At 42.2% G+C, this 15,478-nt stretch overlaps 1 protein-coding gene across 6 annotated transcripts in view; it reads left to right on the top strand.

Annotated features, from left to right (window-relative positions):
• The window catches only part of Golm1 (golgi membrane protein 1), a 70,497-nt gene extending 56,167 nt beyond the window's left edge, over positions 1–14,330 (top strand). For 5 of the 6 annotated variants that reach the window (XM_004862452.4, XM_021242655.2, XM_087204818.1 and 2 more), the window contains exons 7-10: positions 7,356–7,509; positions 8,164–8,427; positions 9,935–10,048; positions 12,596–14,330. In XM_004862452.4, the coding sequence (XP_004862509.3) occupies positions 7,356–7,509; positions 8,164–8,427; positions 9,935–10,048; positions 12,596–12,666 (603 nt within the window). In that variant the 3' untranslated portion in view covers positions 12,667–14,330. Of the gene's footprint in view, positions 1–7,355; positions 7,510–8,163; positions 8,428–9,934; positions 10,054–12,595 lie in introns of all 6 variants that reach the window. The other variant, XM_013078746.3, reaches the window with a different exon arrangement.
• The last annotated feature ends 1,148 nt before the right edge of the window (positions 14,331–15,478 follow it).

Below are 15,478 nucleotides of genomic sequence, written 5' to 3'. Positions count from 1 at the left end.
CAGGCCTTCTGTTCGTTTTTCAGTTAAGTTTTGATAGTGTGTGTCTTTCCAGGTACTTCACATTTCATCTAAGTTATCAAACTTGCTGTCATATACTTGCTCATACCATTCCCTTATAATACTTTTGTATGTATGGTTAATAGTGATATCCTCTTTCATTTTTTTTTTTTTGTACCGGGGATCGAACTCGGGACCTTATGCTTGTGAGACATCCTCTTTCATTTTTAATTTTAATAATTTGAGCCTTCTCTTTTTTTTATTAACCTAGGTAAGGGTTTGTCAATTTTGTTTATTTTTTTCAATGAACTTTTAGTTTCATTTATTTCCTGTATTTTTCTATTCTGTTTCATTATTTTCTGCTGTAATCTTTATTTCCTTCCTTTTGTTAGGTTTAGTTTGCTCTTCTTTTTTTAGTATATTGAGTTGGAAATGATTCAGTTATTCATTTGAGATCTGTCTTCTCTCCCTTTTTGGTAAAGACTATTTTTCTAGAGTTATTTTAGATTCACAGCAAAACTGAGAAGAAGGTACAGAGATTTCTCATATGCCCCTGTCTTCACATATACATAGCTTCCCCATGGTCAGCATTCCCCTTCATAGTGATACGTGATTCATACTTACCCAGATTCCATAGCTTGGACTCACTTGTAGTGTTTGGACAAATGTATAATGACATGTATCCGTCATTACAGTATCACACAGAGTATTTTCATTGCCCTAAAACGGTTTTTCTACTTTGCCTATTCATTCCTACTCCCTTCATAAGCCTGTAACAAATACTGGTCATTTGACTGTTTCCCAAGTTTTGTCTTTTCAAAAATGTCCTGTAATTGGAAACATACCGCCAGTAACTTTTTCAGTCAGGTGCTGCACTGCTGAGCTGTGTCCCCACCCCTGTTGCAACTTTTTCGTATTAGCTTCTTCCACTTCGTAATATACATTTAGGGCTTCTCTGTGACTTTTTAGCTCTGAACTACTGTACATAAATTGTCTGTACGTACAACTGTTGGTTTATCCTTTCACCTGCTGAAGGACATTGTGTTGCTTCCAAGTTTTGTTAATTGTGAATAAAACTGCTATAAATATCTATGTGTAGGGTTTTTTGTGTGTGAACATTCATTTTCCAGTCCTTTGAGTAAATGCTAAGTATTGCCCTTGTAAAATCATATTGAAAATTTGTTTCATTTTATATGAAACTGCTTCAACTGTCTTCCAAAGTGGCTGTACCTTTTTTGTGTGTGTGGTACTGGGGATTGAACTCGGGACCTTGCGCTTGCAAGGCAGGCACCGGAACCACTGAGCTAAATCCCCGGCCCGGCTGTACCATTTTGTGTTTACACATGCAAAGAATGAGAGCTCCTTTTGGTCCGCAGGCTCACCAGCATTTGGTGTTGGTGGTGGTCTAGATTTTGACCACTATAATTGGCGTGTATTGATACCCCATTATTTTTTAAATTTGTGTTTCCCTTACATACGATGTGGAACATCTTTTCATATGCTTCTTTACTACTATTAAATCATCTTTGGTAAAATGTTTAAAAAAGTCTTTGGTCCACTTTCCTAACTCAATCATCAGTCATTTTATTTTATTTTATTTTATTTTCTGTACCAGGGATCAAACTTGGGTCCTTGCACTTACAGGGTAGGTGGCAGAACCACTGAGCTAAATCCCTGACCCTCAGTCTTTTTATTGTTGAGTTTGAGTTCTTTATATATTTTGATAATAATCTTTTATGAGAAGTGTCTCTTGCAAATGTTTTTTCCCAATCTGTAGGTTTTTCCCAATCTTCACAATCTGACATTATCTTTCACAGAACAGAAGTTTTTAATTTTAATGGAATCTGTGTTATCTTTTATTTCTTTCATGGATTGCACCTTTGGTGTTGTAGCTGAAGAATCATTGCCATGCCCAAGGTCTAGATTTTTTTCCTATTTTAACATCTGGGCATTTAATTTAAAAAAAATACTGGAGATTGAACTCAGGGACTTTACACTGAGCTATAGCGCCAGCCATTTATTTATTTATTTATTTATTTAATTTTTAAAATTTATCTTGAAAGAGTGTCTAAATTGCCCCGGGACCTTGCATACCTGAGACAATGTGCATTTTGCCACTATATATCAATTTTCTTATACATTGTGGATTTAATATACTAATATTTTGTCAGTTTTTTGTATCTATTTGAGGAACATGTGTTGTTTTCTTATAATGTCTTTGGTTTTGAGATTAGGATCATGCTGCCTTCATATAATGAGTTAGGAAACATTCTATCTTCTGAAAGAAAAATGGGTATAACTTCTTCCTTCAATGTTTGGTAGGACTCACCAGTGAACCCATGTGGGTCTTGAGCCCTCTATTTTCCAAGGTTATTATTATTGATTCCTTTGCTATATATAGCCTATTCAGATTGTGTATTTCTTGTATAAGTTTTAGAAGGATGTGTCTTTCAAAGAATTGGTGCAGTTCATCAAGATTACCAAATTCGTGGGCACAGAGTCATTTGTGGTATTCCTTTAGTGCTCTTTAAACAGCCCTGTGATCATTCGTAATGTTCCCTCTTTCATTTATGATACTAGAGACTTATCTTCTCAGAGGACAAATTTTAGTTTTATTGATTTTTCTCTATTGATTTTCTTTTTTCAATTTCACTGATTTATGTTCAAATCCTTATTTCTTCTACTTACTTTGGATTTAATTTGCTAGGTTTTTTCCTAGTTTTGTAAGATTTGAATTTATATCTTCCTTCTTAATGTAGTCATTCAGTGCTCTAAATTTCTAAGCACTGTTCTCATTGGATCCTACAAATGTTAATTAATTTTGTTTTTATTTAGGCCAAAATATTTTTAAGTTTCTCTTGAGAGGTCTATGTATTTTTGCCCATGTGTTATTTAGAAATGTGTTTAATCTCCAGTGTTTTGGAATTTTCCAGCTCTTCCTTGTATTGATTTTTAGTTTCAGTCTATTATGATCAAGGAGTAGACATTGCACGATTTCTCTTCTTTTAAATTTGTTACGGTGTGTTTTATGGCCCACAGTGTGATATGTTTTGGTGAATGTTCTCTGCGTACTTGAGAAGAATGTGTGCTCTGCTGTTTTTGGTGAAGTCATCTTATATCCAGTTGATTGGTGGTGGTACTGGGTTCAACAATGATTTTTTTACCTGCTAGATCTGTCTTGTTCCGAGAGAAGGGTAGTGAAGTCTTCACTAACCACAATGGATCCATTCCTGTTTATCCTGGTAGCTTTACAAGTTTTTACCCCCTCTGGTTTGATAGTCTGTTGCTAGGTGCACACACATTACTACTTGTTAGGGAGAACTGACCCCTTTGTCATTACATAGTGCTTCTCTTTATCCTTGGTATTTTTTCTTGCTCTAAAGTTTGCTCTGTTTGAAATTAATACAGAAACTCCTTTCATTACATAAATGTTAACCTGGAATATCTTTCTCCATTTACTTTTAATCTATAAATGTCTTTCAAGTGGGTTTCTTGTAATCAACATATAATTAAATCTTGGGTTTTTTTTAATGCATTCTGACAATCTCATTTAATTGGTAGGTTTAGAACATGGACAATGTGATCACTGTTCAAAGCGATTACTGATGTAATTAGACTAATATCTACCATATTTTAAAATTGATTTTAAGCAAAAAAATTTGTTGCCCCATTCTTTGATTTTATTTTTTCCACCTTTTAACTGAGCATTGTATGATTCCATTTTCTCTCCTTTCGTGTCATACCATTTACACATTCTTCTTTTACTTTTTAAATGCTTGCCCTAGAGTTTGCAATATTCGTTTACAACTATTCATGCCTACTTTCAGATAGCACTCTAACACTTCACAGATCATGTGAGGCTTTATAACAGTGGAATAATCTTTTCTTCTATCTCACATGAGGCATTGTTTGTGTCATTCATTTCAGTCCACAGCTTTACTGGAGCTTTCTTTCTGGTCAAACTCACAATGTTTTAAAGAATTCTGCTGCACTTTTTACTTTTGATTCTCAACATAGATTTTGCTAAAAGACCCCAACAGTATCCACGACACTGTTATCAAATCCTTTCCTAATTCTTCCAAGCCAGTCCCAAAGGCTCCCGAACCACATGATCAGGTACCATCACAGCAATGACCCCACTTCTTTGGTACCAAAATATGACTTAGTTACTTTTCTCCTTGCTGAGACAAAATACCTGACTAGCAGAAGGAAAGACTGTAGAGGTTTCAGCCCATAATTGGCTGGCTCCAAGGCAGAGTGGCATGGCAGAGGGACATCACAGAGAAACAGTTCATGGCAAGCAGAAGCAGCAAGTGACAAGTGACCAGTATCATACACCCTAATCTAGCCACATCCGAAAAGCCCCACTTATGCTGGTATGAGGCCTTGGGGGGACATCTAGATACAACCCACAAGAGGACTGAACCCAGGGCCTTCACACTGAGCTACAGCACTAGCCCATTTTATATTTTTTATTTTGAAATAGGATCTTACTAAGTCACTACATGGCCCAGGCTAGGCTTGAACTTAAGATATTTCTGCCTCAGCCTCCCAGAGGGCTGGGATTATAGGCGTGTATCACCATGCCAGGCTCTCTTAACCCTCATATCAAATTACAAACAAGGAAAAGTATTTATGTTACATGCGGTTACTCCTTTTTTTCCTCATCTCTTTATATATATGTGAGTTCCTAACCTATGTTATTTTCCTTCTCTCCAAAGAACGTAACATTTCTTGCAAAGCAAGTCTTCTGGCAACAAGTACCATACTGGGAAGGGTTTTTTCCTTTGGCCTCTTTGAGAATTTTTTCAGTGATAGTCTGTATTCTGAAAACGATATGCCTATATGTAAGTTTCTTGTTATTTATTTTGCTTGATGTTTTTCCTGAGCTTCCTAGACCTGTGGTTTGGTGACTTGATAGTAATTTGGGGAAATCCTTAGTCATTATTGTTTTGGATATTTTTTCTCTGCTTCTGTTTCTCCTCCTCCTTGTATTCCCTTGATAGACACTTTCTGCAGTTGGCCCACAGTCTGTGGATGTTCTGTTCTGTTGTTTTCAGTCTTTATTTTTGTTTTCAGTTTCGGAGGTTTCTATTTAAATACACTCAAACTCAGAGATTCTTTCCTTAGCAGCAGTGTCCAGTCTAGTAGTAAGCCCATTGGAGACATTCTTCATTTCCGCTACAGTGTTTTCCACTTCTAGCATTTCTTTGTGGTTTTCTCGAGAATTTCCACTTCACTGCTTACCACGTCTGCTGTAGCATACTCTCCTTTACCCGTTAGAGCCTTTAGTTATTACAGTTGTTTTAAACTCCCGTCTTGGTAATTCCGACATCCCTGCCATGTCAAGTTCTGATGTTTGACCTCTCCAAATTGAGTTCTTGGTCTTCTTTTTTTGGTGGTGGGGGGGTTGAGACGGGGTCTCAGTAATTAAGACTGGCTTTGAACTCATGGCAGTCCTCCTACCTCAGCCTCCCAGGTGCTAGGGTTACAGGCGTGCACCACTGTGCTCGGTTAAGTTCTTGGTCTTGTAAAAGGCGTTTTCATTTCTTCCCAGCAGTGGACATAATGTACATACTGGGTAAGACTACTTCAGTAGGCCTCTAGTAATGTGTTGGTGTGATGGACGGGAAGTTACCTGTCTTCAGTTGGCCTGTGCCCCAGAGCTGTGGACTTCACACTGTTGTGCCCAGATTTCGAGGTTCCCAAAGACCACCAAGGAGCCGATTCCGATGTAAACACACGAGGGTCGTTTATTCAAGCTCGAGCAGGGACTCCCAACCGTCACTGCCGCAGCGGGTCAAGATTGAGAGCCCCGACTCCAAATCAGCAGGGGTTTTTAGAGTGGGTACAGCAAGGTTCTAGATTGGCAATTAAACCTGATTGGTTGTGCCTTGCGCACCCAAGCTGCAAACGGTTTCTAACTACTGATTAGCTGTCGCTAGGGGACGGCTGAACACTATCACGTGCAGGTGGTCAAAATACATCTTGTGGTTTTTCTTAGAACTGAAATTTATGCCACCAAATTTTAGAATGGAGTCACTTAGGTCTCACAACACATGCTTCTAAGTTTCCAGACCCCCAAGTGGGGTGAGAGGGTTAAGTGGGACTTGGTTGCTTCCTTTCCCCAGATCAGATAGTCTTTGACAATACTCAGGTAGTTGAGGGCAGACTTCCTTCAGGGGAACAAAGTCCTTGGGCCTGTTTCAAAGTGATTTCTTTCCCCTTTCTGCTACTAGAAGCTTGAGGGCATTTTTTTCTGGTGTTCACTGTGAGAACTTGGTTGAGCTCCTGGAGGTAAAACAGAAGTTGGAGGAGCTCCCTTAAGACTGAGTGCCCCTAAAGTTGTTAACCTTCAGTCTTTTCTCTGGTGAGTGGTCTCTAGCCAGGTGCGGGGCTTGCTCTGAGTCCTCACCTCTCTTACAGATCCAAGAAGAGCTGATGGTTTTTCAGTCTGTTTGCCTTTTTACTTGTTTGTTAGGACTGAATGATGACATCTCAGCCCCTACATCAGTGGTGGCAAACCTATGGCAAGTATGTTACTGTGTTTTTCTGACAAAAGATGTTAATCTAGAGTTGTTTTTTTCTAAACTAAAACCTCAGTATTCAGGTTTCATTGCAATACTGGCACTTTGCAATAAATAAATGGGCTTTGAGTTGCAGTTTGGCCCTTGGTCTTAAAGGTTCACCATCACTGTACTACATAGTTATGGGACTGGGAACCAGAGAAGCCTTCTTTCTCAATATAGTTATTTAAAGGTACCAATGTCTGTCTGTGCATTGCAGTAGCTGCCTCCCCCGGCTTTTGTTCTTTGAGACAGGGTCTTGCTGTGTTCAGGCTGGTCATGAACTATGTAGCCCAGCTGGCCACAAACTCACAGTGACCCTCCTGCCTCAGCCTTGCAAGTGCTGGGATTACAGGAGTGTGCCACTGCTCCCTCCCATAGGTTTTAGTGTGTTGTGATTCCATTTCCTGTGTCTCAATGTGTTTTCCTGATCCGGCATGTGATTTGTTTGACCTGTTGGTTACTGGCTTTGTGGCCAGCCATGCCCATCTTGGGGAGTGCTCCTATGCACTTGCAAAGAATATGAATTTTTCTCATATTGTGTGTTCCTATGGATGTTTGGTTTGGCAGGTTTCCTGTGTTGTTCACATTTTTTCTGTTTCTCTGCCTGGTTATTTACGTGTATTGCAAGCCCTTTCTGGGAGGCCTGTGCCTTCTGATTTAGGCCACATGACGGGCCACCATCAGGGCAGACCCTGGCATTTTTGGGGTGCCAACGTTCTTCCCTGGGAGTGGTGGTGCAGTGCACTGCATGCAGGGCTCATGTGTCCTGTGCTCCTCTTTCAACCCTAGGCTCCCAATGAGTCCCAGCCCGGACTGCGGGGACCAGGCTTGCCACTGGCAATAGTGCCACAAGCAAAAGGAAGTTTGTTCAGCAAGGGCAGATCCCGGATAGCAGCCCCTCCTTCTGAGGTGGTTTTGGATTTGAAAGGACAAAGTAAAAAAGGTAAGCAGAGTCTGGAAGTTTCTTTTACACCCTCTCCAAAGCCTTGTTCATATTCAGCAAGTAGCAGGAACTCAGGTGCTGCTGCCGAGACACATACTCCGAGGGCAGAGTGTGCAGCCTGATAGTGGTGAGCTCAGTGATGGGGCAGGGCAGGGGCAGGTGTCTCATCGGGCACTGGGATTAGGGCCGTGGGGGCCTCTTCCCTTCTGCCAGCCTATCCTTACAGCTGTGTAATGAGAAGTCCAGACAGGACTTTTACTGGAGACATCACTGGGTTTATGGGGTTATGGGATTAAGGGAGGCAGCTGAGCCCCTGGCGGCTGTCAGTGGGAACAAAGGTGTGACTCTTGCATGGACCCAGGTACCCATCTCAGACCGATGACAGTCACATACACAGCACTGCACCAACCTCCGCTTATAGCTTGTTGAGGTTACTTTCCTAAATTGCTTCTCTCGTCCTCATTATGAGGATGAGCTGCCACATCAAAGCCTGTGGTCTGTGGCTGAGGTTACAAAGTAAGCTCCCCAGCTGGTTCCGTACACAGCCCAGCTCCTCCCCACTCCCTGGAAACACCCTGAGAATTGAGGGGCAGCAGGTATTTTTTGTTTTGATCAAAATGACTACGTTGCAGCTAAATGATGTTCTGTGCACAGAGCAAACCAATGAGATACAGGGTGTGAGTGAGGAGGAGCCTGAGAGAGACAGTGGTGGACCTCCGAGGGAACCAGGCCAAGGGCAGGCTGAAGAAGACTCGCCCATGCATGGCAGAGGCCTTGGAGGAGCTGGAGAAATCGGCCACACCATACAGGTGCCAGCTGCCCTGTTGGCGAGGCCCGAAAACCAAGAGCCAGAAGAACCTGAGCGGGACCAGCTTGTTATCCGTGAAGGGCCGGAGGAACAGGCTGCTGCCAAGGGAGGTGGGTGAGGCTCCTTTCTACCAGGTACTCAGCCCTCTCCATCTTCCTAACCTGATGCATGCCCTTGAATTTCAGCAGACAGCACTTCATGATCTCCCAATCTTTCTGTCATCCATAATCCACAGAGTTGGAGGCAGACAGGAATGGCAGTGCGCAGTGTAGCACTTGAGGTTTCAGAAACTATGCTAATAGGAAATCGAGTGGACTCTGAAGATACAGGATTTTGAGAGGAGTGCTTAGCAGAGTAGAAACTCCTTCCTGACAGGCAGATCTCCAGCATGCTTGTAATCTCTGCCTTCTTGTATGGCATCTGGTACAGTGTAGGTGGGACCTGGTGAGTGACTGAAAGACAGATGGAAGGGATGACTGGGGAGAAGTTACTGCGTATTTGAGCATTAAGGAAGATCGACATGTGAACCCATCTTGTGGAGTTCTTTTTCTTTTTAAAGAAATAAAGAGTGGAAATCTGTGATCAACAAAATATTCTGGAATGCATTTCCAGGCTTTTAAGATGTAGAAGGTTTCCATCCCACCCAATCCAAGAGCGCTTAGGAAGATATGACTGACATCTGCTCTGTGATGGGCCAAAAACGGAACTTGGGGGAAGTTACCCCAATTCGGTTTAAATCTCATTTTCACTTGTTTCTCTTTTGGAAGAAAGTTCCTTACCTGCTCCCAGTGGGAGGTCTCATGCTATGTGTATCAGTCCGACACCAAGAGGAATAGCTAAAGGTGGACTGAGGGAGCCTGGGGCCCATGTGATACCTGTGCCAGATGCAGGTGCAGTCACCTGGCAGGAATAAACCTCACATGGTATGCAGGTGCCTTTTCCCCTTAGTGAGAGCAGAGAAATGGAACTACAGATTTCCCAGACTGGTTTTCAATTGTAAAAGCTTTTGCTTACCTTCCTATATACACAAGTAAAGTGTTTGAACCCTTGGAATAGATCTCGTGAATGCACTTTGTCCTGACCTCCTTTTCTGGTTGCTCTTCCTCTGGGGATGAAAGGAGTATTCAGTGATCCCAGTTCCTTACACAGAACAGTTTTGTTCTTTTGCTCACAATAGTAACTCCACTCCCTTTCGGAGCAACAAGTCATTCTAAGGAAATGTTGTCATTACTCGGTAGTGTCCTCACTTCCAACCTAGGTTGAGGCCTTTTGGAGAAGGTGGCTGTGGTCAAGCTCATTACAAACTCGTGCTTTCAAGTGACCCTCCTGCTCAGCCTCCCCTCTTGAGTTGACCCATAGCACCCAGCCCCTTTTTTGGGGTTGGGGGAGTTGCTGAGGATTGAACCAGGGCCTCATGGTACAGGCCAAGTGCTGTACCCGGGCTGCACCCCCAGTCCCCACAGCCATATTTCATACAGATTCAGTCAAAGTGGAGCATTCACTCCCAGAAGATAACAAAGATCTGACTGCTGGAGGGTGACTGGGGTTACCCCCAGGACCTGGTGCTGATGTCCCAGGAGAGAAATGATATAGCTTACACTTGGTGTGACTTTACAGGAGGAAACCAGCAGAAGCTGGGAGATGATGACGACTACAACATGGATGAAAATGAGGCGGAATCTGAGACAGACAAGCAGGCAGCCCTTGCTGGGAGTGACAGAAACTTAAATGGTAAGGTCAGTGGTGGCAGTGGGGTTTTTGCTTCTCCTTTTTGGTCCTTCACTTTGACTAGTTAGTTAATAGCAGTAATAATACGTAAGTAGTCATTTCAAGGAGACAATGTTTTGTTTAGCTTTTGAAAGTCAAAGTTGTGGGGTTAGGCAAGGGCTGAGAAGCCCAAGATATCACTTGGGAGAATTTGCTTTCAGTAACATTTAGGGATTTTCTAACAAAATGGCTGGGTCACCCCTTGATCACCCGTATCTCTGTAATACCTGGTGAAGCTAGTCTCCCAGCAAAAGCTCAGCTTTTGGGATACTGAGGACTGAACTGAGGGGTGCTCTACCAGAGCTACATCCCCAGCCCTTCTATTGTTTTCAAACTGTCTTGCTATGTAGCCCAGGCTGACCTTAAACTTGAGATCCTCCTGCCTCAGCCTCCCAAGTGATGGGATTAAAGATGCGCACCACCATGTCTGGCTTGATCCCTTCCTGAGCCCAGATTATCTCCTGATTTTTTCTAATCTCTATACTTTTTCCATTTCTCCTGTTGTGAGCTACAAAGTATTTCCTCAAAAAGAAAGCCTTCCAGTTTGCAGACTTTTCCTGCCTTATTTGCTTAACTCATGAGATAATTATTGTTCCTACAAGCTCTCTCATAATACCTTGTTTCCTTGTGTGCTTTCTAGCTGTGAGCCACTAGTGTCCCTGAAACTTATGGGAAGCCTCTGATGTGAGTTAACAGTTCAGCCTACAAGAAGGCAGCTTGTCAGCTGATATGAAGCCCCACACACTCAGCCTCTTTAAAGTGAACACTCATCTTTTGTTCGGGTTCCAGTCCTCTAGTGGCTAGGAACCGTCATCCACACATCTGCATCACAGATTTCTGTGCCGTTAGCCTTTGAGGGTCTCAGCTTTCTGCGGCTGTTCCCTGCTTCACTCCACACCTTGATGGGAGCCCATGTTTGGAAACTGAGAGGGCAAAAATCGTGAGGCTTTAACAGAAATCCTCAGGGTCAAAGCTGGCTTTGATGCTTAATGATTACCTGCAGGAGCTGATGACTTTTATTACTATTATGAGCAATGCATTAGTTTTAATGTTAATTTTGTCTAAGTTTAACTTTTCATTTTAAAAGAGTTTAGATTTTGGGGAAATGATGAAAGGAATTTCCATATACCCTTCATCCAGGTTCCTCAAAGGTTAACATCTTAATATAATTGTAGTATATTTGTCCAAAGGCATCTGATAATGTAATTATCTAATGTACTGACCTTATTCAGGTTTCCTTTCTCTGGTCCAGGATCATATACTGCATTGTCACACCTCTTTAATGTCCTTTAATCCTGAGCTGTTCTTTATTTATCACTCATCCTCTATCAACTCCTGGTCGTTTCTGTAGTGACACTGTTGTTTAGGTCTCTCAATGTGGGTTTGTCTAATTCAACAGCATGTTCTCAAAGTATGTCTTGTGCTCATCTAGGATGTCACCCAGTTGTTTAGTTTCTAGAAATTAAAGTCCTATTCGGTTGTTAAATTTTATTCACTGACAACGTTGGTGGTTTTTTTCAAGGCAAAGGTTAGCACAGTAGCAAGAAAGTTAAGCATCTCCGTTCTGTTCCTTGTGCATTGCTGACTCCACCAATCTATAGTCTTCCCATCTTGAGGCAGGTTCTGTCTCTTTTCTGGCGGAAAAATCCTGTAATGCAGCAGTTCAGTGTCCCACTAAATGCTTGGTTTTGCAGTGAAGCCTCCTTTTTTTTGTTTTGTTTTTTGGATACAGGGTCTTGTTGTGTAGTTCAGGCTGACCTTAAACACACTACGTAGTGGAGGCTGGCCTTGAACTCATGGCCATCCTCCTGCCTCAGCCTCCCAAGTGCTAGGATTATAGGGATGCGCCACCAACACACCTGGCCTGAAGCCTTGATCTTTCATTTTTAGCTTTCAGGTGCCTTTCCAAGGATCTGACCTTTGCAGAGCTCTAAACAAAGGGAGGAGGCAGGCTAGGTAAAGACAAAGGCTCTGCCAACTCTTTAAGATACAGTTCTAAGAGGAATTGTCATTGACAACAGCTTCAGCATTATTAACTGTAAGACCTTACCTCTCCAGGGAAGTAAGATGAAAAAGGCATTAACTCTAACTATTATACTATCAACTTATGACAGTCATTTATTTAACTATTCTTTAAATTTTTACCATGCAGTAGTTATACTGGTTTTAGCTTTTTATGATGTGTCTTTTACATCCTCCTTGTAAAGAACAGAGGGAGTCACAGACTGCAGCTCTGTGGGTGGCACATGGAGCAGGAGGCAGCATGTACACCACTAGTATGCACTAGGACAGCAGCACAGCAGGGTCACAGTCTCATATTTCAGTCTTAAATAATTACTGAGTTCGTAGGTGTCTGGGCTTTGTTTTGTGCTATGAGGTTGGCCATACGATGCTAGTTTCATGTCCTTTTTATGACAGTTTCCAGAAACTCAGGAGAAATGGGACCAGTCAGGCTGGTTTCTCAAAGTATTTAATACTGGAATATTATACACTTTTTTTCTTTCTTTTTAGTTTTTAATGCTGAGAAGAGAGACATCATAAATTTACTTGATCAGCGTGAAAAGCGGAATCATACACTCTGAATCAAACTGGTATCACATACGTGTCAGGACTGAACAGATCACTACAAATTATTCATGAGTGACTAAGTACACAAAGCTGTGAAATGTACTGAGTAAAGTGTACATCTAAAGATGATTGTGTGAGTTTAGTATGTACTTTATGTACGAAAACTGGGACCGTCTCAACAAACTGGGACGGTTTTTCGGGAGTACTTTTGTCTATAACAGGATGTCAGAATTTGTCAAACCTTACGGCCAATAAGTGTTTCATGAGGTCCCAAATAGAGAACAGGCTCTCCTTCCAATATGGTGACAGTGGCGCTTCTTTATAAAAAGCAGCCTGTAGAAGCCCAGCTGACAGGCAGGAGATAGGCTGTGCAGAGACCTTGGTCTGGCTGGTTCCCACTCAAGTCTTCTCCACAGGCTGTGCTGGCTGCTGGTGCCAGCCTGTCTGTCACTCCCACTCCTATGCACTCCTCCCGACCCACCCACCATGGCCCAGAGCACTGACTGTTAACACAGACATCACTAGCAACAGGTTTAACAAGCCTGGATACAGAGCTGGTTGGTGAGAGTTAAAAAGACTACTTGTATAATGACCCTTGTCACTCTTAATGTATGAGACACTACTGATTTATAATTTGAACGTTTGTGGTCTGTCCTTACTTTGCTTACTTTCCCTATGTGTGGGCAAAGCGAAATCTTAAGTACGTGTTACCAAGAAGAGCAACGACCGAAATAGACTTCTGACAACAGGGGCCAAAACAGAGCTGGCACCCTCTGTGGCATGCCCACGAAAGAGCCCAGACACTGAGGACTGATCTGCACCCCGTTTATCATCAGAGTAAAAGAAAAAAGTTGCTTGATGCTAGGGTTACAAAATGGGAATGTCTAGAAAGGCAAAAGAAATGCTATGTTGTCTTTGTGTTTACAGTTAGCTCTGGTAAATAACTCATAAAACTGATTTAAAAATCAAAGGTTAATATTAATTTTGAAAATGTTTCATCATAATTCAGTGATAATGAAAATGAGGTCTGACTTTAGGCTCTTCCCACTTGTGAGTCACACTAATGGCTTCAGTGAAGTGCTACAGGACAAGAGGGCAAGCAGCAGAATATGAGATGCAGGGCCTCAGGGAACATTTAGGTAATCTCCTCACTTCCAAAGGAGAGTGGGCCCAGAGGTTCCAGAGCATCTAGCTGCAGGGCTGGCCTCCCTGAGGGGTGCACTGACTGTGGCCTGGGGTCCACAAAGGCAGGCCCGTGTGTATTCATTCATGTGACAGTCTCCAATGTGAGTGTTCACGTGTGTCATTTTATCCAGTCTAAGATTCAGCTTGTCCACCCCAAAAAGGCAACTGAAGAAAGTATGGAAGTGTCTTTATAAATACATTTTTGTCTAAGTTCTTCTCCACCCTCCTTCTGTGGCCCAGTCTTAGGGCTGACATGAATTCCCTTGCTTTCTCAGTTAAAGTATTCACCTCATGTTTAATGTGTGTAAAGTTGCTGAGAAATAAAGTATTCCATTGGTTCATTTAAAACTTTCACTGTTTTTAGCTGTTTTCCCTTTGTACCCTGTCAGATCCCTAAAGAGTCACCTGTCACACTGTGGATAAAAATTATGGTTTTAAATCTTTTCTGGGATAAGATGTTACTGTAAATAAATATTAGCTATGCTGCTTTCCACTTAGTCTTTAAGGAGTATGCTGGAGCCTGGAGGAGAGTTCTGGTGTAAGCTTGAGTGTTAAATAATTTGCCTTTCAAAGATGTAGTGAGATGACAGTAGTGGGATCTTCAGGGTGGTGAACCAGGTCTGCCTCTCTCAGAAAGAAAACATTCACTTTTGGTGGTGGGTGGAGTGGGGGTGTGTCCAACTCAAGGCTTTGCACATGCCAGGTAAACACTTTACTACTAAGCTGCCTTCCCAGCCAGAAGACATTCGTCTGAGCATTACAACTCACTCTAAAACTGCTGAGTTACCAACTTACCATCCGAGTATCATTTGAAGGATTAATCCTATGAGCTTAACTCACTTTGCAGCCATACTTTCTCCACTTGTTCTGATTATGTGAGAGGGGCTCATTTAAGTTATTCTAGAAGTCAATAGGGGACATGTCTGTGATCAAATGAAAGCACCACACTTTCCTAGAATGTAAACTAATGTCTAAACTTTAAATAGAGGTGCAGGTACTGCTTCTAGTTCAGAGAATGCATTCATAACTTTCATCATCCACCAAAACCTGGCTCCTTTTAAGTGGAAGACAGTGCAGAGGACTACAGAAAAAACTGTACAGTGTAAATGAACACACTAGTTCTGGTTAGAACTAGTTCTCACTTAACTCTTAAATCTGATACACCAACTTGAGTTTAGACACCTATTGCAAATATCAGACAAACTGACCAATTTTCATCAGACTCTACTTTGCCAGGCCTCCAGATATCTTCTTTTTACCATAGGGCCACTCCTCTCCTAGGCCCCAAGCTCCTAAGGACTTTAACTTCTTTATTAAATTCCCACCCAGCATGGCTCATCGCCATTAAGATAGGTTTTTACATCTTTAAAAACATCCTCAACCCTGAGTGAGCAGGTATTGCAGAGTCAGCGCACACTGGATCAAGTCTTAGCAAGATGAAGTCCCTTTTCTCAAGTTCATAATGCAGTTCGGAAGATAAAAGACAGTTCGGTCTACACCAAGAGAGGAGAGAGCCTTGAGCCTTCCCTGGCATGTGGCACTTCGGCTGGAACTTGAAGGATGCCAAGAAAGTAGCCACAAGAGGCTAAGGAGCCAGGGGGAGGCAATGTGGCTGCAGCCTGGGAAACTGAAGGCTCTCGA

This window comes from Heterocephalus glaber, unplaced genomic scaffold, assembly GCF_053883595.1.
Source record: "Heterocephalus glaber isolate CG9 unplaced genomic scaffold, H.glaber_assembly_v1.0 deba00000546, whole genome shotgun sequence".
NCBI classification, from domain to species: Eukaryota; Metazoa; Chordata; class Mammalia; order Rodentia; family Bathyergidae; genus Heterocephalus; species Heterocephalus glaber.
This window is presented reverse-complemented; position numbering and strand designations above follow the sequence as displayed.